This window comes from Lagenorhynchus albirostris, chromosome 20, assembly GCF_949774975.1.
Source record: "Lagenorhynchus albirostris chromosome 20, mLagAlb1.1, whole genome shotgun sequence".
NCBI classification, from domain to species: Eukaryota; Metazoa; Chordata; class Mammalia; order Artiodactyla; family Delphinidae; genus Lagenorhynchus; species Lagenorhynchus albirostris.
Window position 1 is genome coordinate 46,003,656 of NC_083114.1, and position 25,000 is coordinate 46,028,655.

The 25,000-nt window shown below is 46.1% G+C and overlaps 1 protein-coding gene across 2 annotated transcripts in view; it reads right to left on the bottom strand.

Annotated features, from left to right (window-relative positions):
• Positions 1-25,000, bottom strand: part of PECAM1 (platelet and endothelial cell adhesion molecule 1) — a 55,002-nt gene that overhangs the window by 19,567 nt on the left and 10,435 nt on the right. For both annotated transcript variants that reach the window (XM_060134363.1, XM_060134364.1), the window contains exons 4-13: positions 22,201-22,506; positions 18,804-19,079; positions 13,714-13,962; positions 12,167-12,442; positions 8,752-9,039; positions 8,019-8,126; positions 6,887-6,914; positions 6,115-6,191; positions 3,715-3,768; positions 2,610-2,672 (exon numbers count right to left, since the gene is read on the bottom strand). In XM_060134363.1, the coding sequence (XP_059990346.1) occupies positions 2,610-2,672; positions 3,715-3,768; positions 6,115-6,191; positions 6,887-6,914; positions 8,019-8,126; positions 8,752-9,039; positions 12,167-12,442; positions 13,714-13,962; positions 18,804-19,079; positions 22,201-22,506 (1,725 nt within the window). The remainder of the gene's footprint in view (positions 1-2,609; positions 2,673-3,714; positions 3,769-6,114; positions 6,192-6,886; positions 6,915-8,018; positions 8,127-8,751; positions 9,040-12,166; positions 12,443-13,713; positions 13,963-18,803; positions 19,080-22,200; positions 22,507-25,000) is intronic.

Sequence of the window (25,000 nt, forward strand, 5' to 3'; positions counted from 1 at the left end):
GGCAAAGGGAAGCACCCCTGCTTCGCCCGGGCCCAGGGGTTCTCTTTTCCCTTCAACCGCTCCCCACCTTCAAGCAAGAAAAAGAAAACCAGACGCTGCTAACGTGGAAACATCCCCAAAGGAATGGAAAACGGATGCTTTTCCAAGGACAAAACCTTGCTTCCTTCTTCCTGCTTCAGTTTCCTTCAATCCAAAGCCTTCCAGGCCTCACATACAGCCCTCATAACTCCACCTTGCCCGGGCCCAGCCGGCAGCAGGGTAAGGGTGGGGCCCGGCCCTTTGGGACAGGTATCAGAACCGAGAGGCCAGAACCCAGGGCAATCGCTCTCTGCTTGAGCACAGTGGGGCATGGAGGGCAGTGGGGTTTCCCACACACATTCAGCCCTGCCCTCTTGCTGTGGTTCCCCTTTCCTTCCAAGTCTGAAGCCCCCTTAGGAGGAAGTAAGCTGTTACCTGTGGGACGGCACCCACGATGCATGGTGATGGAGGGGCTCAGGCTGAACCAGGGAAGGCCGGCGAGGAGCACCCTAAAGTCCCATCGGCCAGAGCCCGCCCACACTTGGTTCTGAGCACCAAGACCTCTGCGCTGTCTCCTCCTGGGCTCTCAAATTTAACCCAACCGAACCAGGCTCCCCATGAGCCTGTGCCTCCCAATGGCAGGCATCACGACCATCCATGTGGTTGTTTGGTCAAGAAACATGTAGTCATTCTGTCTCTCCCATCCTGGCCACGAATTTTTCATCCAGTACTGCGGTCTGTCTGTAACATCTATCCAGAATCTATCCACTGCCAGCACTTTGGCTCCATCCTCATCCCCTCTTGCCCGGTTTCCACTTTTGTTCCCTTTAATCCGTCCTCCACACCAGCCACAAGGATCGTTTTTAAAAGAAGGAAGTTGGAACTTGTCACTTCGCTGCTTAAAGGCTTCCAAAGGCCCCCAGTCCACTGACACTAGAACAAAAAGAGAACGCCAGCGGCCCTGCAGTCCCTGGGCCCCACCTGGTCCTCCCAGCTTCATCTGCCTCCACTCCCTCTAGCCCTCTCTGCAGACATTTAAGGACCAGAAAGAGTCATTTAAGGATCCTTTAAGGTCTCCTTTCAGGTCTTTAAATGGGCCAAGCTCTAGGCCACCACCCACTGTCCTGCCACCCTCACACGGGCCTTCTGGGACCACCCAGCCAGAAAAGGCATCACCTTTCAGGCCTTCCACCACACCCCACTCTTCCTGCAAACTCTGACTCTAACCTGATACTATCTGCTCATCGGTTCCTTGTTTTCCTGACTCCCTCAGGGGCTACACCTCCACGAGAAGGGGACCACATATGTACCTTTGCTGCTTGCACTGGGGCTGGTCCATCATGCGCCCATAATTTGCTAACCCAACAAGCAAATCACTTTACCATGAAGTAAAGAGAAAGAGAACTTCAGGCTGGCCGTGGCCCCCACCCCTGCCCCGTCCAGTCTAGACTTGGAACTGGGATGCCCTGTGTAGTGGTGCAGATCAGGCAGTACCAACTGCAGGGGCCATGCTGACTGTAGACTATGGGCATGGTGGCCCTGTTGTGCAGCACCCAGCCCCAGGGGCTACAGGGAACGGCCCTGCCTGGAAGGTCCCACGGACACATCTGCAGACATGGTACCTAGAACCGTGCTAAGCAAGGGAAGAAGGAAGGAACCCCAAACTCCTTCCAGATCATGGAGCAAGAGGTGACAAGAGAACGCCATCACCATGTGGCTCTGGCTGAGGCTACACAGGCATGGTCTGCAAAGCAGCCCCGGGCCTGCAAGGCTGAGTGGACGCAGCTTGGCCTCAGCCTCAGCAGGAAGGGGGATGCACAGCAACAGCCCTAACGAGCTTCCCAGCAGGGCAGGAAGGCTCGGGTGGCTGCTTCCTTTGTGTGGCAGCCTCTGCGGGAACTAAGGAGGTTTAGGAGGATGTGCCTGTTTTGTTTTGTGGTGCCCGAAGCAGCTGAGATTGACGTTCTAGTGCTTGCTGTGGACTGACCCACCCTGAGTCAGTCTCCCCAGTGCAGGACCAGAGCTAGGGGCCTTCTCCAGGGCAGTGTGCCCAAGAGAACCACACAATAAAAACAAAGCCTGAAGCATAATGATGGTGCCACTGTTTACATGCAGAGGGAGTCTGTGCTTTCAAAAGCCTTTACCCAATTGTCCCTTTAAATAGCCAAGCCCTTTCATCCCCTTGCACATTTCATTTATACAAGCTCAGTCTGCAAGCAACTTTTTAAGGAAGGTGCTAGATTGGGGCAAGGGGGCTACCTCTGGAAGGATGCCCAAACACCCAGGAGTGAGGCTGCCTGCTAAAAGTCTCTCAACAGACCCATTTCTTAGCACTTAGTAATTGCTCAATAAAACGCAGCCATCATTACTAGTATGATAAATAATAATTAATGAAATTTTACACCTCCAAACCTGGGTGGGTGTCACTGCTCCTGCCTTGGGTATGTCCAGCCCGTCTGTCTGCAGACCACCTCCCTTCTGAGTGATGACGGTGACTAGATTCTTGTCCGGGGGCCACAGCACAGCCCACCCTGGCATCTACACCCAAGCAGACAGTAAAACATGGGGAATCCCTTGAGTGATGGCGTTACCTCTGTGAGGCTCAGGGGCGGTCACTTCCACTTCAGTGTACTCCACGTCCAAGGTCAGAGGCTCTGCTCGAAAGAACCACAGCAGCCTGCGGTTAGACAGAGTCTCCTTGGGGGGTCTCAGACCACAGTAGAGATTTCTATTCAAGTGATTGAAGAAGTCTGTATTTTAACAGGGAAGCTGGATGCAGGCTTAACTCCATTCTAAGTGGGCGAGAAAACTCAGGCTGGGAGAGGTAATGAGGAGGCCTGCACTCCCGGGATGTGGAAGGACCCTCCGGCTCAGGTCCCGTTGTTACCACAGTGTGAGGACTTGTAAAGCTCATTAGATACAGAAAACAGCCGGCATCGGCCACAGCAGTTAACTATAGAAGACTTCTCCAAGGCCACAGGCACAGAACGCTTTCTCCAAGATGGAAAGGATCTCAGGAAATGGGGAACGGGGTCCCCAGCCCCAAACTGCTTTGAGAGTATGAGGCATACACATAGGAAATCAAGTTACACCCAGAATGGAACTTCCTGATTCAGAATGGGCTACGAAATAAGTCAGGAGGATCTTCCTTCTCTTGGATAGTAGAGTCACAGGTGTTTTTTAATATAGCATTACTGCAAATCATCATGTTGTACACTTTAAACTTACACAATGTTATGTGTCAAGTATATCTCAATAAAACTGGCAAAGAAAGTGTTAAGAGGCTGGGGTGGGAAGAAGTACTCAGGGTACTTTAAAGGTAGTGGAAATGTTCTTTTTTTTTAAAGGATGATGGGTATACAGTTATTTATTGAATTGCTATTGTTTATATTTTATACATAACTTACAAATATTACTTTGTATCTATTAAATGTTTAATAAAAATGAAAAATACATGAGAAAAAACAAAAAAATGAAAAATACACTATAAAAAATAAAATAAAATAGCACTGCTGCTTATCTTTAAGACAAGTAACAAGAGACACTAGACAGCATCTTTGGAGAAAGCAATAGGCATCTCCATTTAAGAGAGATGAGGAAATATCCACAGGTCTTAACAGCTTTTGTTCTTTTCCTAGGGGTCTTTTATATAAAAGCAAAGGTTTCTAATTTTTAAAAAGTTAGATAGATGATTACCTTTATTTTCATTTAATGGCTTCATTGCATGGTTTCCAACATCTTCATTGTAACCTAATTGAAAAATAACAGGATGAGTGACAGTGGAATTCCTAGTTTTCTATATAAATTTTAGAAAACTCAGTGCCACTAACAAAAGGAGTCAAGCCCAAATTCTTCAGTGTAGTTGGCAACCAGCAGTGTAGCTGGGGTCCGAATACCCTCCTGGTGGCCCTGGGCCCCATCCAACCCACTGCCTGGTCTCTTTCTAAAACTGGTATGATGCCCACCATCGCATGGGAGGGACATGGCTATTTATGAGTCGTTCAAAATTCAGAATTGTTCACTAGAAGCAAGCTCAGAAGAAATTAAGCTTAATTCTAGAAGGGGTGAGCCAGTGACCACAAACATGAAGGATACTAGTGGACCAGTATCATTCAGCTGGAGAAATGGATCCATGAGAACATGGTTTAAAGATATTGCAATATCTCCAGGCTGCCACCTGGGCAGGAGCAAACTTTTTTAGATCTTTTTTATCAAGTTGTTCTTTATTAAAAAAAACTCTTTCAAGTGTTACAAATATTACTCCTGAAGAACACATGGTTTTCCATTCCATTCCATTACGTATTTACAAATTACTATTGTGATTACTAACATACATTTATAAACTGAAATAATCCATGCAGAGAAAATATAATAAGAATTGGAGTATTTCCTGTACTTTGGAAATTTGGGAGGAAATTCTATTTTAATATAAGTCTTTATCAGCATTTAATATAGAATATATTTTTGTTCTTATGTATAAATTCAAATTACCAACAGAACCCACTTTATACCACAAAGAGGTATTTTCTCTATAGCACTGGATTACTTTTTGCTAAATATTCACCAAACTTTTCCAAATGTAGTTTCTTCAATGACATATTTGCTCTTTTCTCTTTATTGGCACATTACACTTATTACGACATATGTTTTATTTTACTTTTTAAAAAGTTTATGATTCAGTACTATAGGAATTGCTCATTTCTCAAAAGATTTCTCAGGAATGCCCTGTAAAAGGTGTATTCTAAAAAGTTTTTATTTTGTGCGACGATGTTACAGAATTAGAAAAGAACATCAGGGGACTTCCCTGGTGGTGCAGTGGTTAAGAATCCGCCTGCCAACGCAGAGGACACAGGTTCGAGCCCTGGTCCAGGAAGATCCCACATGTTGTGGAGCAACTAAGCCTGTGCGCCGCAACTACTGAGACTGTGTTCAAGAGGCTGCAAGTCACAACTACTGAGCCTGCATGCCACAACTACTGAAGCCCGTGTGCCTAGAGCCCATGCTCCGCAACAAGAGAAGCCACCGCAGTGAGAAGCCCGTGCACTGCAACGAAGAGTAGCCCCCCACTCGCCACAACTAGAGAAAGCCCGTGCACAGTAACAAAGGCCCAATGCAGACAAAAATAAATAATAAATAAATAAATTTAAAAAAAAAAGAAAAGAACATCAGTGTTTAATTCCCAAAACTGTCTGGGACAGAACTTTTTGTGTGATTTAATCATGGCCCCCTCTGGGAAACAGACAACACCCCTGCTAAAAGGTGTGAACAATTTTCTCACAGACATAATGGGATTAAGAACACCTGGGATTGGCTCCCCACCCTATAGATCTGACTCTCAAGCTGTGATAAACCTCACAACCAGGTATTCCATTATTGTACCACTCTTTTTTTTTTTTTTTAAATGCCTCTATCAACAGTGAGATCTTTAAATTGGTTTCCCACTGGGGCAAGTTTGAAATGAGACTGCCTTGTGTTTGCAATAAATAATTCCACCTGAGAAGATGTTTTACCAATGCCTTCTTTTTTTTTTTTTTTGCGGTACGCGGGCCTCTCACTGTTGTGGCCTCTCCCGTTGCAGAGCACAGGCTCCGGACGCGCAGGCTCAGCGGCCATGGCTCACGGGCCTAGCTGCTCCGCGGCATGTGGGATCTTCCCGGACCGGGGCATGAACCTGTGTCCCCTGCATCGGCAGGCGGACTCTCAACCACTGCGCCACCAGGGAAGCCCCCAATGCCTTCATTTGATAGCTGGTCTCTCTCTTACAAATGAAGAATGATTTCACTTGCACAGCGTCCAGTGTGTGAAGAGAACCCACACGGGTGTCCACAGCATTATAATTATTCTCCACCTTTCATTCCTTGGGATATTTAGAAGGTGGTGAAATTAGAGCACAATGTTCTGCCTTTCTTCTTACGCTTTTGTTTTGCTTGTTAGCTCACCACCCAATGACTGATTAGATTAAGTGTCCCAGCTTGAAGCCAGAGTTTCCCTTCCAACCTCACCCCACCGCCCATAGATTCTGCTTCTCAGAGGGACAGAAGAGTGTAGAGCAAGTTGGGAAAAACTCTTAACAACTGCACAAAACCATGACGGTACCATAATGTCTGTTGGCTTCAGTGTTGGGATCTGACAACGTCTTCTCATTGCTGGAGTTCAGAAGTGGTGCTGCTGGCCTTAAATTGAAATTTAAAAAGGAAAAAGAAATAACATTTTTTTGGCTCTAACTCCAAACCAACAAAATAATCAAGGAAAGAGCATGAGAAAATCAGGAAGAGTTTTCTGAAGTGAGGAAAGTTTTACTCTCTCATTTGGAACTAATGCTTTCTTCAGCTCTATGATTATTTGACAAAAACCCTTTTGCTGTTGAAATAAGTGTCCGGGCCAAAGGGCGCACAAACATGAGGAGTCCTTTATGAGGTGAATCCCATGTCAGGAGGGGATTCCTCATCCTGTGCTATTGTTTCTTTCAGGAACAGAACGATAGTTTCCATGCTTTGGGATTTTAGATCTCAAGAACAGTAAAAATAGTACAACCATTTTTAAGGCAACTCTATTTTGCCAAGTAAGTAAAAACATTTTAAATTCCACCTACCATTATAATTTCGTAAGGAAAAGTGTAGACAGGACATGACCTCAGAATAAAGCCATTCCTTCCCATGAAGGACAGTTGGCAATCTTCCACTGAGACACAGACACACACGCATACACACACACACACACACACACACACCCCTACACCGCTCACACCCAAGGTCCTAATTTTTCTGAGTTTGCCAAGAACCACTGAAAACTTCCTAATGACAGGAATCCCTCCAGACAAGTCTATCCACACCCATAGGACAGCCACCCCTCTTCCAAGCACACTGACCTGGACATCTCCACCGGCATCTGCTTGGCTTTGAAAGACAAAGAAAAGAACCAAAGTCAGTATAAAGAACCCACAACCATATCAGACAGGAACACTCATTTCAACCATATTTGACTTGTTTGAAGATTGAATACCCATAAAAAGAGAGAACAGAAAGCCAAATATATTCGCACTTTTTTAAAAAGGAAAATAAACGAAGCAGGTCTTCTCTTGGTCTTATACCAAGAGATTTCACATCATGTTCCCTGAAATTTGACATTTCGACTGTTTTAGCCAGAAGCAACTTCCCGTCATGGAATGTGACGGAGAGGAAGACAACAGCACAGGAACCAGATGAGCCAGATAAACGGGCAACTATCTCTTTGCTTCAAGACCATCTCCAAAAGTAAAGGCTTAATCAATCCCCGAGCTTTTAATTCCAAACTGGCCTGAGGCCAAGGCCAGACTCAGCCTTAGGACTGTTTTCCCAGGGGGGCTGCCCCTTTCCTGCTTTAGGAAAAAACCCTCCTCATCCCATCTGTCTCATCCCATCCCAGGCAGCAGCACCAACAGGGATAAGCAACCCGTCTTATCCCTCCAAAATTTTTGCAGACTTTACCGGTGCTGTGCCCTTTTGCTTGCATCTTGCTTAATTGACTCTGATTCCTGAGTGTCCATGAGTAATCCTGGCTTCCCTCCACACATGGCTAACCCCAAGCACAGGGTAGAAATCGTGGCACAACCAGAAGATTAACTGGGAGGCATTCAGCGTGTGTGGGTGTCTCCACTCATGCCCAACTCTACCAACTGTAGGACTAGATGTTGCCAAATCCACACAAAGGGCTGCTTCTGACCACATGTAGATGCAACTTCCCCCCAAGTTCATCTTTTCTGGGGAGCCCAACTAAGAAGGCAATTGCTTTCACTTCTGCCTAGCTAAATCCAGGGGCAGTAAAACCTCCACACCCACCAAAGCCAAAATCCTTGGTTATCAAGGTGACACCCCAGGAGGAAAACAGCTGTCATCAGGCACATGTCCCCGACCCTCACTGGAGCAGAGCACTAGCCTCCCATGAGGCTGAAACCCCTCACATCCGTGACAGGTTCCCTGGCAGGGCAGCCTGTCAGAATGGAATGAAAGGACTGTGCTCACCCTTGGCTTTCTTCAGAAAATAGCATCTGGCCCCAAGTATCAAGGTGGCAATGATCACTCCGATGACAACCACTGCGATAAGTCCTTTCTTCCAGGGGGCGAGATAGACTGGAAGTGCAAAACAATTTTAAATAGATCAGTTTTTCCTCTGCCAGCAAGAAATAACATCAGCTCTAAGCAGCAAATAAGACTGATTTTTATATCCTTGTAACTGATGTCTTTCACTGAGCATCTACCTCTGAGGGACTCTGTGTTCATAGGAGGGGCAGAAATAGTTGTTTCTGCTATAAAACGAGTCAGTGATGGTCTGAAAGGACCATAGGACTGAAGGAGACTCTTCATAGGGTGTCTGTTCACCCTTCCTCGTTCTCCATAAATCACCCTCTGCCCACGTAGGTGGGCTTCTCTAAAACCATGTCTGTTCTGCATGACCCACTCCTCTTGACCACAGGTGGTCCATGGGCGCACATTTGACCCAAGCTGGTGTCTCTCCACCGAGAATTTGTAATTAGGACTGTGTGAAATACTTCTAATTCCTTATAATAATCAATTCCTCTTTTATACTTAATTTGAGTGGATTTTTATTACCTGAAACCAAAGAGCCTGGCAAATGTGCTGGTCCCTTAACCCTCGGTAAAATGCACCAAACTCCCACCCACTTCCTCTGACAAGTGCTTTTCTAGCCTTGCCCTTGGAGCTCACACGACATTTTGCCGTTGAGACCTCGACTCACCTCTGACTGTCAGGGTGTTGCTTTGGAGGACATTTTTGGAGAGACTGGCTCTGTTGGAGGCCGTGCAGTAATACTGTCCCTCCTGCTCCTTGCTAGCCTTTGGCTTGTGCCAAATGGCATGGGTGTCATTCAAGGTGACTTGGTAGAAGGGTTTGCCCTCCTTTTCTTTGTAAAACTTGTATGTGATGGGACTAGATCCTTCATTCACAGAGCATCGAAGCACAATGGGCTTCCCAGACTCCACCTCCTCATTCAACAGGATAGAGAGCTTGACTTCATCCACCGGGGCTGGAAAGCAGGAAAGGGATTAGCACTGAGAAGAGAAGTGGGGAAGAGGAAGAACCTGACACGGCCACTGGTCAAGACCAGCTATCTGTGACTGTGACTCAGACTTGGACTCTGCCTTTTATTCAAGTCACTTGTGTTATCCCACGTTCTTCACAGTTCCTCCCCCAATTAGCCCAGAAGGGCAGCAATGGACACCTCCTGCCCTCACATATTGATTAGACACAGGATGCTAGGGACACCTCCCTTCACTTACCACCTCAAGTATTACTGACCACTTAGCTCAACTATACGATTAACTTATGTGTTCTACTAGGGTCTGTTCTGGGTGAGTCTGTGTGTGAGACTGTGTGTAAGTGTGTAAGTGAGAGTGCGTGTGTGTGTCTGTACGTGATTTCTCTCCCTCTGCTTACAAAGATGCATGGCACCTCCAGATCTTATGAGCAAATAACCTTGACGCACTGCCTTCTCGAGCTCTTGTCCTGTTTCTCTCCTCCTTTGAATGATCTAAACCAATTGCCTGCATGTCCTCATTTCCCACTTTCTTGTTAGCCTGGAAACCTGACTTCTATCCCTCTGCTTCTGAAACTGCTCTGTATCTCTGGTTTTGAAGAAACTCAAAGATGACCTGACCCCTGACTAACTCATCCCTGAGTTCCCTGCAGGTCCAATCCATGGTAGATGTTCTTTCCGTCTTCCCATCCTTGGCCTCCCTACAGCTCTTGCCTGTCACCCTGCCCTTCCTTTGGAACTCAGCTTTCCCTGGGCTTCTGTGAAGCCTCACACTCTGATTCTCTTACCTCCTCACCTGCCACTCCCTCTTTATTTACCATTTTTTCTTCCGTTTGCCCCTTAAATGTGGACTTTCTGCAAAATTCAGTCCTCAGTTTGCCGTCTCCATTCTCATCTTTGGTGATTTCATCTACATTATAGCTTCTTATGGCATTTAATGCCTAGATATATAGCTCTAGTCCAGGTTACTTCCCTGAATTCCAAGTCTTGACTTTTACCTGCACTGAGGTAAATTTATTTCCACTGAGAAGCCCTGCCAGCCTCTCATTCCCAGCAGATCCAAGAAGAACTCATCTTGCTCCTATAGACAGACCCTTTCACTCCATGTTCAACCATTAAAATTCTGATCCTAAACTGTCTTCCCAAGTATGTTCCTGCTAGTGGCAGAATGAACCGATCAGCAGACCGGTATCTGATTTATGAATCACCCTCTTGTGAGTGCAGGGTGTGGCCAAGACCATGGAGCTGCCGATCCAACGAAAGGGGGCACCAGGCCTGGGATGGGATGGTGGGGGTCAAGCACAAGGACAGACTCCTGGAGGGTGCAGCCTGACCTGACAGCCTGTCTTCTTGTGAAGCACAAGCGGGTGGTGGCAGGCCAGGCTCAGGAGCCAGACTGTCTGGCCTCAGTTCCCGACCCTACTGCCCACCAGCTGTTTATCTTAATCCCTGGTTGCCTCATCGTAAAATAAGGATGATATTAACATGGGGCTTACATGGCTATTGTAAGTATGAATGGGAATAATTTACTAACAAACTTCACACGGGGTTGGACATGTGGTCAGAGCTCAGTAAATATTAGCCACTAATACTGACTCACTTCAAACCAAGAGTTTCACATGGGCTTCTACATTAGCTTCTTAAGGTACTGTAAGGTCTGAAGTCTCCAGTCCTTCTGACTGATAGGACCAGCAGGTTAATCTTCCCAAGACCCCATTCTCAGCATGCCCTCCTTCTCTCTTCTGGCCCTTCTCTGCACACAGGACAAACCCCCAACTCCTAAGGCTGGCAGCTGATGCTCTGTACAGTTAGGCTCAGTTACTCTACCAGTTTATATCCAATGACTCTCCATTCCCAATCTTTCTTTCCAGGCATCTGACTTACCCACAGCCTTTAGAGCTGCTCCCTGGAGCCTTCTGATCACCTATTTGACTAGGCTGGGGACCATCTCTAGCCCTCTCTGCCCACCCACTGTTGAACCCTGGCTCCTGACCCAGCTTTTCCCACTCAAGCTAGATGGTATCTTTCATGCCTTAAATTCCTATCACCATCATTGTAAGGAGAGTTCGTGTGTTGCCTGGTAACATTTTTTTCTATATTTGTTTGCACTGTTATTCAAATATGTTAAATTGTTTCTTCACTATTTAATCAGGAGATCCGGTGTTTATATCATTGTTTATATCCTGTCATTATATCATTGAAAACAAAGAATATGTCTTCTTTTTCTGTATGCCCTACGGCATGAGACTTAATATATATTGATGTTAATTTGAAAAGTATTATTTCTCTTAGGCTATACATTAATAGTAGGAGGAATCAGGGAGTTCCCTGGTGGCCTAGTGGTTAGGGTTCCGGGCTTTCACTGCAGAGGGCATGGGTTCAATCCCTGGTCGGGGAACTGAGATCCCACAAGCTGCACGGCATGCCCCACCCCCACCCCCCCAAAAATAGTAGGAGAAACTACTGTCCAACTCAAGATGTCCACATGGCACGTGTAGACAAGCAGTTATTAAACAAAAAGGAGGAGGATGAAGAGGAAGCCTTTTAAAGCTTTTTACAACAAGATGCAGAACGTCTCAGAGATGCAAGTAATGGGCACTCCTAAGGCCTCCGGAAAGGTACAAGACAGAGGCTTGAGGAAAACTATCCATCTCAGGACAATGGTATATTTCTCTTGAGTGTGAGAGTCCTAGTGACTGTCAGCCTGAAGCTCTGACTGCTGTGGGCTCCACACACAACAGAATTTGCCCCGCCGAGGGTCCATGGTAGAGAAGAGCTCTGGTCTACAATTCTCAGAGAAGGCTGTCAGTTCATCTAAACATGAGCAAATGCTAAGGGAGCCCCAAAGAACAACTTCTGTGCTTCCTCAACTTGGGACACTTTACGCTTATGATTTCAGCAGTTCACTTGAAAGGTTCTGAAAGAGAATGACACTGGCCACACTGATAACCCCCAGATATTTTCCGGCTCCATTTACTTGGGCCTTGGTCTGCTTTGCCACACGTCACGTTCATGGACTTTGCACAAGTACCACCCACTTCTCTTGTCCACCCCAAACCTTTGAAAACGTGAACTAAAGCCCCAGTCCCACATGGATTCTTCTTCCCACATGACTTACCTATCACCTTGACCTGCAGAAGTTCGCTGACCAGTTTGGTATGGGAATGGCAATTATCCGCGATGCAATGGTATTCTACATCTTTCGTTGGGTTATCTTTGAATATTGCGGGCTCATTGGAGCCCATGCTCTGACTCGCCAAAGTCTTACTTGCTTTTGAAAGCTGATAAAAAATGGGTGAGGTTCCGTTTATGGATTGACAGCTGACTTCTATGGTCTGTCCTTTTATCACCTCAGACCTGGAGTCATGAAAAATACTGGGCTTGGAAAGCATTTCTAGAACGACAGAGAGAGAGAAACAATCTGAAGCAAAACATCCAGCCTAAGGGATTCGTCTCCAAACTCTGGGCTTGGCTTTCTCTGTCATTACTCGAATTTAAAATGCCTGCCTGCCTTATCTACCTTTGGAGGACTGCTTTAAGATTCTTGAGGAGGGAGAGGGAAAGAGAGTAATATAAACAAAAAAGGACGGCACAAATTCAGGAAGAACATTACATCCCCCTAAATATATGCTTATATTTTCACATATCTTATGTGCACATACACACACATTCATACCTTTTTTTTGTACTGAGAAAAGACACAAGAAAAATATTAAAAAGTACAAGTACTCAAACAGAATATATTTTAAAACAAATTCTCATTGCCTCAGCCTCTCCTGATAGTAAATTTCATGCCTCAGAAACAAGAATTATACTAGGTTATTATTTAGAACTTAGCTTATTTATAAAGCTAATAAAATGAAATGACCTCCTCCCAAGAGCTACAACAACAAAAAGAATTACAATGGAACGACCCACATTCGTCTCTTACGTTATTTCCTTGTGAGGTAGATGACTGCTAAAACCCTGCTTCGGTTGAGACTGAAATCTTGGCTGGATTTAAACGGAAGGCTAAACTGAAGGTTCATGATGAGTAAGAACAGTGACGGTGACAACTTGCCTGGTGTTCCACATCCATTTAGAACCCCGCTACTCAAAGTGTGGTCCAGGGCCCAGCAGCACGAGCATCCCCAGGGCACTGGTGAGAGATGCAAAACCTGGCCCCATCCTGACCTGCGCTGTGCCCGGTTTTGCATGCACATTCAAGTCTAAGAAGCCCGGCTCTGGGTGGTCCGAGTACCTACTTCTGCCCACTGGGAGTCCTAGCCCTTCGGGTGAGCCAGGATAGGGATCAAAAGCTGGAACTTAGATCTTAAAGTTTAGTGTCGACTAAGCAGTGTTTCCTCCCTGACCCTTTGGGTGGCTGCCTGTTCAAGCAGCAGACTCTTGCCGATCCAGAGGCCACACCATCAGCATAAAGCCACAAAAGCCATGAACGTGACTCTTGCCAACGACACTTTCCTTGATGCCTCTCTCCTGTACTCTGAGCAGAAACACCCACTTGCTGCTGTTTGGTCTCTCCTTTCCACTCCTCTCTCTTTCCCCCGAGTTCTTACCCCGCCTCAGTCTGAACCGCCTTCAGAACACAGAGGGTGACGCCTGGCAAAAAGTTCCCTTTCTCCCATTCAGTCCCAAGACCCTCAGAGCCAGCGAGGACGTACTCACCACACACAGCTATCTGGACCGCGTTGCTACTCTTGACCACCTTGCCAATGCCCGCGACGCAGGTGTATGTCCCACTGTCCCACTCTGAGGCTATCTTAGTGAAATTTTGAGCCTGCGACACAACCACGGCTCCCTTCTGGATGGTGAAGTTGGCTGGAGGTGCCCCTGGGATGGAGCACCACAGGTTCAGGCCTTCCCCCTGATCCAGACGTGTGGCGGAAGATTCCAGCTTTGGCTTGGAAAACAGCTCTGAAAAAAAAACAGTGAGTGGGAATGGGGTGAGATGTTTCTGGGTACTGGCCCGAAAGCCCATTTATGGAGAGGCCTTCGGCCCAGCTGCTTTTGACAGAACCATTTCCCAACTTCCTGCACAAAGTTTTCCTTTGCTTCTCATGTACCTGACGATCACACAATTCAAGAGCCAGGGTTCATTCTTCACCTGGGATTCCAATGGCAGGTTTGCCTCCCTCATTAATCCAATTTATTTCACAGACATGGATTAGAAAAATTTTGCAACTTGTAATGCAGCAAGTAATGACTCAGACATTCACCCATTTATTCATCCACTCACTCATTTCATTCCCCAAGTATTTATTTCAGGCCATCTCTGTGCTTGGCATAGGAGAGACAGCAATGAAAAAGAAACAGTCCTTGACTCCAAAGTTCTTAAGTCTAGCGGGTGATTCAGATAGTGTTTGCAGTAGAGCCCACAGAGGGGACACAGAACCTAGGCTGGAAGAATCAGGAAAGAGCTCCTGGAGGAAGTTATCCAGGCAAAGATGGAAAGTATCACAGGCAGAGAGAATAGCATATGGAAGGCCTGGCAGGAGGTTCAAGCACCTCAAAGTTCAGGCAGCCTGGGACATAGTGGGAGTAGAAGAAGAAGGCTTGTAGATCTTCAAGGAACTTGGGAACCACATAAAAAAGCGTGGGTTATGTCCTCAGGGCAGTGGGAACCATGGAGGGTCCGGGTCAGGGGAATGGCATCGGATGTGTGTTGCAGGGAGATCTTTGGGAGGAGAATGGATGGGGTTGGAGGGGCCCAGACTGGAAGCAGGAGGCAATGTAGTCCAAGCTTGAAGCAGGGTCATGGCATGGGGTTGGGGACAAGTGGCAGCTTGGCCACCATCCCTCCAGCACTCCCCATGGAGAAGAATGAAGATGCCACCTGAAGTCTCCCAAGGTCAAACACTTTGTAAACTATAACATGCTATGCTACTGTAAGGAGTTATTAGTACCATAATGTAGGTTGGATGTCAACAGTAGTAAAGACTGAGGCTGTATTTCAAGAAGTCTTGCCATCTCCTAATTTAAGTATCCCCTGAACTATATCAATATTTTATAATTATGGTGAATGTCTTTATTTTCAGCAGCAGGGAAATTACTAATTAACTACTTAACCAATGTGGAGACTTGGATCCTTCGTGTAAGCAAATGTACAGTGACTTCACGGTTATGATCCTTGATGCAGAAAGAAGAAGGAGCCAGTAATGCTTGACACTATCTTCATATTAAGAAAGAGACTGAGACTCAAAGTTTCTCTTAGGAAACCTTCTTAGAGGTTTGAGAATGCAACTAGGAGTCAGGGACCAAATTCTACCTTTGGCTCTAAATTTATCTGCCATAGAGGTTTGGAAGTAAAAACCAACACTGTCATCGTCTTCACTGATATTCCACAGATGGAAATAGAACTCATTTCCATCATAATCAGTCCACAGTGTCTTCCTAGTTTCCTTGACAGGGAATAAAATAAAACTGCAAGTAAGGTGATATCCCAATAATTAATTCATTAAGGCATGTTCCATCTCTCTGTCCTTCCATATAATAAACATCGACTTACCTCTTTTCAGATCACCATCAAAAGCTCTAGGTTAGGAGTGGGGAAAAGGAACCAAAGAAACTGACCTCCTTAAGTGCCTTACGATCTCATTGGACAAACACCAAAAAATGTGAAAAAAATGACAGGAAGAATCCCACAGCAACAACTCTACATTTAAAAACACGTAAACAGGGACGTCCCTGGTGGTGCAGTGGTTAGGAATCCGCCTGCCAATGCAGGGGACACGGCTTCGAAGCCTGGTCCGGGAAGATCCCACATGCCACGGAGCAATGAAGCCCGTGCGCCACAACTACTGAGCCCGTGTGCCACAACTACTGAAACCCACGCACCTAGAGCCCATGCTCTGCAACAAGAGAAGCCACCACAATGAGAAGCTTGCGCACCGCAATGAAGAGTAGCCCCTGCTCTCCGCAACTAGAGAAAAGCCCATGCACAGCAACGAAGACCCAATGCAGTCAAAAATAAACAATAAATAAATAAATTTATTAAAAAATAAAAACATGTAAACAAAAATGCAAAAAATATAAAACAGCTTGCTAGGGTGGGTGCACAGTGGTTTAGAATTAGGAATACGATGTTGTCAGGGAATCTCTGTTCGTAAAGGAGGTAACTTAAACAGACCAGCTGGACCATCATGGGGGTTAACAAGGATGGGTCTTTTGTTCACTCACTGAACAAATATTTACTGAGTTCCTACAATGTGCCAGGCTCTGTGCTAAGTATCAATGTTGTCAGATGAATTGAGCCACAGACCTGGTCCTTCAAGAGCTCACCCAGGGCGGTGGAGAAGGATGCTAAATCTTTATAGTGACAGTTGACATGAAGACAGGAGAAGAGTGTGATGGGGACTGAGGTGTGACCATGGGACTCTGCCTGGGGGAGCCTAGAGGGAGATTTGCGGCTTGGTGTTTAAGGACAACAGAGGTTTTCCAGTGGCCAAGGGGAAAGGATGTTCCAGGCAGAGTGGGATGGGATGTTTGGAAGGGGGTGGAGTCAAGGTGAAGGTGGCTAGGCCCCTGAATAATGATGTCGAATAGGTGCTTCTCCTACAGGTTGGCTGAAGGATGAATTGGAGCAGAGATGCTTGGGGAACCCCTGCAACCATCCTGGTGTGAGGGCCAGAGTTCGGGTGTGATTGTAGAGACCAGATGAAAGGGCAGAGTTGAGAGTCCTGGCAGCACTTGGTGGCAGATTGAGTCTGAAAAGGTGGACAGTGAGGGGTGAAGGAAACCCACTTTCAATCCAAAGACAAATTACTAATTCAGTGATTTTTATGTTCACAAAATTATTGTGATTCTCCAACATCACTACATAGAGCCACTTACAGTGAGGCTTGATAGCAACAGAGGAGTGGAAAACCAGATGCGTAAGTGGGCCTGGAGCCATGTCCAAGGGCTTGCAGCACTTGAACGCGGGGGTGTTGCCTGCCAGCCCTGGCCTGGCTCCGGTAGCTCTACGTGGAACAGGACCACAGAGCACCAGGCTGAGGGGGTGGGAGAGGCAGGCCGAGTCTAACGCCGTGCTTTCTTGGGCCAGGGCGACTCATCTCCTGGTTGACTTGTGTACCCCGCATGACTTGGACTTCTGAATGTGGGGGATCAGCTACAACAATGGTATCTTATGGTCCAAAGATGCTTTACGTTTCCCTCAGGTAGGCTGGCCTGAGGGGTCGGGGTGCTGCTCTAACTGGTGAAACGGCCCATGTGTTTGTCACGTGGTCCCTGCAGCTCCCACAGCAGTACCCCCATCCCTTTAATGTAGTTGTTCATTGCATTGCATTCTCATGATCTATTTATGCCTGTGAATTCTTCGAAGGCAAAGCTTGGCCTTAGGCAGCTCCCTATCCCCCAAAAGTTGCCCAGCATGCAGAAGGTGCTCAGTATATGTTGAACTGAATACTGTTCTCTAATGAGATAATTATACTTTATCAGTGAACGGTATGTGCCACCAAAACACTTGTCATTCTCAATAGTAAACTAACTTGCTAGCAGGGCCCCACACATGCCAATCACCTGGTTGGGTAGTTGGCAGCCCACCTATGATCCTGGTGACTGTCACTGTGACTATACACTCTATGCTTGACACAGAGGAGGCTTTCAGCAAATGAGTGAACAAATGATGAATGAATGAACACTTTCACTTGGGAACCAAGCAGTGCCGACTCTCTCTGCCTCTGGAACACTGTTATCCAATGCTCATCTGTTCAGTCAACAAATAGATATGAATGCCTAGTATGTGCCAGGCACTGTTCTAGGTGTTAAGGATATAGCACCGGATAAAACAGATAATGTCCCTGCCCTCATCAGCTTACATTCTAGTGCCTGAATACATACAATACACGGGAAGAGGCAGAGTACTTTTTTTTTTTTTTTGGCCGCATGGCTTACATGATCTTTGCTCCCCAACCAGGGATCAAACCTGGGCCCCAGCAGTGAAAGGGGCCAAGTCCTAACCACTGGACCGTCAGGGGATTCCCAAAGTAGAGTACTTTTTGAAAAGGAAAGCCAGGAAAAGGAGGAAGGAGTCCAACGGAACTTTTAGGTACATGGGTTTGGAACTCTAACAGGCCTGGGGGTGACCCTTGCTCTAATTGTTGGGTGAGTGACCTAACCTCTCAGCTTCAGCTTCCACCTCCATAAAGCCAGGATCATAATTCTTACCTTATACTACAGTTGTGAGCTCGAAATGAAAATGTATGTAAACCAGGCATACAGTATTCAACAAAGAGGAATTGGGACTATTATTTTTGAGTTTAGTCATGCTTTCTCATTCCTGACCCTGTCATAGGACCTGCACATGGATACAGGGATCTAGCATAGTATTTGGCACAGAGGAAAGAAAAACGTGATGTAATAACAGAAACGCCAGCTGACACTTCACTGAGTGCTTACTCTGTATGCGGCCCTTTGTGGCAGGGTGATGTCCTTTGGTCCTTGTAAGAGTCCTAGAGGGCTGTCATTATCCCCATCTCAGAGTTGTGGCAAGGAGAAGGTCAATAACGCACCCAAGGTCACAGAGGTACTGAGTGGCCGGGTTGGGATCTGATGCCACAACCTGCACCCTCAACCACCACAGTGAGCGGCTTACTTGCTCTGTACTGACTTTTCCCCACCAGCACCATGGCCCTGCCTGAGCACATGCATTCAGACCAGCAGGAGCAGAAGGGTCAGCTCTCACTGTCCATCCTGGATTTCAGCACAGCAGCTTCTTGAGCCCGCCATATGCCGACACCCTCCAGCAGCAGCCCTACCTGTTATGTTGACCACGATGCTGCTGACCTTGGATATGCGGCTGGCTTCCACTTTGCACGTGTAGTTGCCGTTGTGCTCCACCGTGGCCATCACTGAGTACACGGCCTCGTTGCCATGCCTGCTGTGTGCTACAATCGCCTTGTCCTTCTGGATTATGATTTCCGGAAACGACTGGGCCAGGTGCGTCACTTGAATGGTGCACTTGATGTGGAGATCATCCCCTTCTATGATTGTTCCCTTGGGGCTGATGTGGAACTTGGGATTAGAGAAGGATTCTACAAGAAGAGGACAAACTGGTTGGATTCAGGTTCAAACCTGGGTGAGGGGGAAAGGCACTTCCTCCCCTTTTCTGTTCTTTTTCATACCAACCACAGTTTTTCCTTATTAATTAAAAAAATTCAAACTTTCCTCTCAAAAACCGTAGCCTAGGCTGCTTTGATGCTCCCTCCCTTCTAGCTCATTCTTGCATCTTCAGCCTTCTTCTTAACTTCAGTTCTCTAACTTCCTTGAGCTTCCCAAAGGCCAAACCATCTTCCCTAGATCTCATCTACAGAACTTTCTTCAAATGACCTCAGAAATCATCACAGCAGTGACAAACAGACTCTCCCCCTGCCCACCAAGGATTTCCTAGGTAATTATCGCACCATTTCATGGACCTCTGGCATTTCAGCCTAGATATTCCATCACTTTCCAAAGTGCAGCTTCGTGGAAATGCATATTTAAATAACCGTATGCCCCCTAAAAGTGATTTCTAATCTATTCTACCTCTTTTGTAAAAATACTGGTTGTGACAGACTAAATTGATTTCATGACTCATGCAGTTTGAAAAACACTGCTTTAATAAAATATGGACATGGGTCAGATATCAGGGCACCGGATCTTCAGGAGATGGTGAGAGAAATAGGGCCAGGCCTTTGCTCCCACCAAAAAAACAGCAGTGTGTAACGGAGTATGTACACAGATCACAACTATGTAAAATGTAGATAAGAACATTAAAAAATGCCAGAAGTGAATTCAGAGTAATATAATACTTTAATATTCTTTTTTTTTTTACTGTAAAGTCATTTAAATTCACAATAAAAAGGTATAATTAAAAAAAAGTCTTTTCCTGAGGAAAAGTCAAAAAGAGAGAGCATCTAACTCCAGATGCACCAGAGATCTAAATGCGGAAGAAAAAAAAAAGTTAAAGCACAGAAACAGTAAAAGAAAACACAGGTGCATTTTTTCTTTAATAATCTTGGAGTGTGGAGGAACTTTAGGTGTGAATCACAGAACTGGATACCGTAAGGAAAAAAGATGCATAGATTTTTTTTTTTTTTTCGGCTGTGCCGTGCAGCTTGTAGGATCTTAATTCCCAGACCAGGGATCGAACCTGGGCCTATGGCAGTGAAAGTGCTGAGTCCTAACCACTAGACAGCCAGGGAATTCCCAAAAGATGCATAAATTTGATTAACTAAAGATTAAAAGCTTCTTCATGGAAATAAAAAATAGGACACATGACAAACTGAGTAAAATATTTGCATAGTACCTGAGAAAGAGCACATTCCTTTAATTTATAAAGGGCTCAAACAGATCAACCAGAAGTGGTAAATATGGGCAAAGTGTGTATGAACCGGCAGTTTATGGGGGCGGAAATGTAACAGACCAATAAACATAAAAAGCATACTCAACCTCATGGAAGACCAAAGAAATACAAATCACAGCAATGATATATCACTGCACCTCAATCAGATTGCCAAAAATAACAAAACATTGATAATATTCTGTGTTGGTGAGGATGTGGGAAAATGGAACACTTTTGATGGAAATGTTTGTCCATTTGGAGGAGCACTTTGGCGATATCTTTCAATACTGAAAATGCACAAAACATTTGAATCAACAATCTGACCAATAAATAATAATAAAATACTCACGAAAGTACAGAAGGTATAAGTATGTGTAAGTTATAAGTATAAGCAAGATTGTCTTAATAGCAAAAAAGTGGGAAAATACCTAAATGTCCATCAATAGAAAATGAGGCAAACATATTAGGGCACAGGATTCCGAGTTGCCACTAAAATGATAAAGATCTGTACTTCCTGATATGGACAAAAGTCCATATATGTTATGGTTGGTAAAAAGAAGTTATAAGGTAGAATGTTTGACTGGTCCTATTTTTTTGTAAAAACAAAGAAAAACAAGCAAAAATTGTGTGTGTACATGATGAATGAGCAGAACAAGTCTACAAGACCACACAAGGGTTTTCTCTGAGTAGTGGTACTTACTAGGAAGACTGTCATTTCATACTTTATATAGTACCATGTTTTCTGAAAATTTAACCTGCACCATGTATTATAATAAGAAACATATCGTATATACAAAATACTATATATTATATATACATAATACTATATAGTAAATATATACACATAAATAAAGTATTATGCATACACGTTGGGCAGAGGTGAAGTAAGGTACCAAAAGCAGAGGGTCGTTTATGATAAGCTTTAGGGATCCTATCCCGAATACATTTGCGGCTCTCTGCAGTAGACTGTGCCTTCTCCTGATTCCTCCCTGCTTCACAACTGCTTCCCTCTCAGGTCACCGGGAGCTGCTGGTTGGCTAACCTGGAGCTCTGAGCTCTCTCTGTCCTGGACACTGACACCCAGGCTCCCCTCTGCTGTTGCCTTTCTCTCCTGAGAGCATTTCTCAGGTCACCTCATTTGTTTCCTATTAGTCCAATGTCTTGGGGATGGAAGGGTGGGCAGAAGAGTGGAGTCCCTCATCAAATGTGGGAGGCAGAGGGACTTCCCTGGGGGTCCAGTGGGTGAGACTCCACGCTCCCAATGCAGGGGGCCCGGGTCCGATCCCTGGTCAGGGAACTAGATCCCGCACGCATGCTGCAACTGAAAGTCCGCATGCCGCAACTAAAAAAGATCCCGCGTGCTGCAACTAAGACCCAGCACAGCCAAAATAAATAAATTAAAAAAAAAAAAAAAAAACCTGGGCGGCAAAGGCTGAGGATCTGGCCCCCCTTCCCTCTGGATCCCCTCCAGATCCTACTTCCTGGTGTCTGATCCTCACTGGCTTTAAGCCATGGTTTCCAAACTGCAGGTCACACAAGGCATCATTTCAGGGAGTCGAGGCCAGTGCTTTAAAAAACTGAAAGAGAATAGAAAGAAAAATAGCAAAATGCATCGTATATTAAGGTTAAGTGTTGTTGGGAAATATATATGTATATATATTTTTTTAACTGTGTCACAGTCAGAAAGTTTGAAAAACATAAAGTGATTAAGAACAGTCTTGAGACACCAGTCCAGCCAGAAGGCCCCAGCCCCTTTCCAATTCTGGGCTCTTTCTCCCCAGACCAAACCAGCAAACCAGAAAGAATGATAAAAAGGAGAGTAGGACTCTGACCCCTCACGGTGACCAGTTCACTCCTGATGGATCTAGAGGGCTCCACGTGGGTCCCGGAAACGATCCTCGCTTGACATTGGAACCATATAGCGTGGTCTTGCTCCTCAACTGTGAATTTCAGCGTCACAAAATTCTGGTTCTGGGAAGTTTTTTCTCTTTTTTGCTTGACGCCTTTTACATTTAGTTCGAATTTTTCAATTGTGAAATGTATTGGAGCCTTTTCCTCTGGGACAGAGCAGTTGACCATCACGACCCCGCCTTCTATGACCTCCTTCTTGTCCAGCGTCACCCTGGGATCGGACACTCCTTTGGGGGAAGAGAAAGTCCGTTAGTATGTTTGCTCCAGTGGCACAAGCGTCCCTCAGCTGAGTCACTGTGGCTGACCCATCTGAGGGTTCTTTTGTTTTGTTCCCAGAACCTCAGTGCTACCTACCAGGTAATTACTGAGCGAGTATGTTTCCAGCACCGTACCAGGTACTTTGAAAAATATAAAATTTGTTTAAGATGTGGTTGGTGAAAAAAAAAAAAAAAAAAAAAAAAAAAAGATGTGGTTGGTGCTTTCAATGTTTATAACTCCATTAGGAAGGCAATCATCCCAACTGATAGAGTTAAAAACAAAACAAAACAGCCAGTATTTATGGATGTTATTGTGATTGTTGTTATAATTTATTGAATGCCTACCACAAGCTAGGATTGACTTTATATCCATGACCCAATTTTCTAATTCTCATAATAAAACTCTTGGGTGGGCAGGAAAGAGAAAATTATGCCCATTTTACAGATGAAGAAGGTAATACTCAGAGATTCAAGACTCATCCAAAAACTCACAGCCGTCAAGCCCCAGAGCTGAGGCTCGACTCCAGGTCTCTGTGACTCCAGAGCTAGAGGTTGGGGGGTCAGGGGAGAGGAGGGAGGCGTGGCCTCTCAGTTCAAAAAGCAAAGCTGAAAATAACCAAGCATCAGAGTGTGTCATAGAGACAGTGAGTGACGGAGCAGTAGGGAAAGGAGGAGGCCCTCTTTGCCTGGGGGGATCGGAGAAGATCCTGGAAAAGAATAGGGCCTGAGAGGAATCTTGAGGGGAGGGGGTTATTTGGACACATGAGGTGGGATGAGGGCTAAGGACAGGCATTTCAGGGCGCACATGTGCATGGGGATCTGCTTGTGCCAAGTGATAGGAGTGGCTTTTCAGGAGGGCCGTCCGGAGCCAAGGAAGGGCTGGAGGGGAAAATACAATGGGTAGTAAGCTAAGGTCAGATTCGGGGGAGCTAGGAAAGCCTGGCTGAGACTAGATGTCCCATCCAGCCCCCGTGGTCTGGGGATCATGAATTCCACCTTAGAGTCAGACAGACTTGCTTGTATCCTAAAACTGCCTCTTCCTGGATGTGCCACCTCCCCCAGTCACCTAAGGCTCATGAACCTCTTTTCTTGACCCACCCAGGTCAGTGATGGAGGGCTGTCCTCTTGGGAAGGAGATCTGTACTGTGTTCTCACCACTGCTGTCACTTCTGGTGGCAGCTGTTTGAAAAGGTGTTGCCCTGCCCCACACGAGCTCCGCAAGGGACGGGGTCATGTCTTATTCATGCTTGGGTCCTCAGCCTGGCTCAGAGTGGGCACTCGATAGATGGTTGATGAATGAACGAATTGCCTTTTGTCTACTTCAAAAACCTATCATAATAATCAAGAGTTGGACAGGCCAACCGTGGAGTCCGATAGATCTTGGTTCTCACTCTGGCTCTGCCTCCTACGGGACCCGTCCACCCAACCTCCCCGAGTGCCAGCAGCCACACCTGTGCGTGGGAGGGACCAGGCTTATCTGCCAGTGCAACTGCAGGAGGAAAACGCAACATGTGTAAAGCACTTAGAATTGTTTATCTCGTGAGGGCCTGATAAGTGGTATTTCTTATTACTGGAGGTAACAATAGTATGAATGACTATTCTGATCACAGAAGTGAGCTCGAAAGTGCAGAAATGACAGTTATGTCAGCAGCTGTCAAGGAGGCACAGGGCTGAATTCACAAACTGTATCCATTAAATCATCCAAGTTTGCCAGCGCATTTCTTTTCAACGTACATTTCCCAAACTCTTGGCCTGTCAATCTTTCCTCATCACTAACGTGAATACCTAGACCTGTTGGCTCCTCCCCTGTCCGCAGTGGAGATGGAGGAGGGCTGGTCTGCATCCCTGTGGCTGTTGCCCCTGGTGACACAAAGGGATGTCCGGCCAGCCGTGCCCCGACAGACCAGAGGACACCCAGGGAGGAACTGGCCTGGGGGGTGATGTAGTCACGTTCTCCCCTGTGAGCCTCAGAGCCTGACGGGAAGGTGGCCAGAGGTTGTATACTTTTGAAAGGAAAACACCCCCAAACACTTGCCCACTGGTTCTTCCTGCTTCTTGTTTGATGAAAGGGTTACTTCTTTCTAAGGATGGTCTGGGCAAGCACCTCGCACATGACGGGCCATTCATTCATCCAACACTCCATCACTAAGAAGGCTTCATCTGCTACCCATTTAATCCTCAAAACAAAACAACTGGGATTTCCCTGGTGGCTCAGTGGTTAAGAATCCGCCTGCCAATGCAGGGGACATGGGTTCGAGCCCTGGTCCCGGCAGATCCCACATGCTGTGGAGCAACTAAGCCCGTGCGCCACAACTACTGAGCCTGCACGCCTAGAGCCCGCAAGCCACAACTACTGAGCCCATGAGCCACAACTACTGAAGCCTGTGCGCCCAGAGCCCATGCTCCGCAACAAGAGAAGCCACCGCACAGCAACGAAGAGTAGCCCCCCGCTCACCGCAACTTG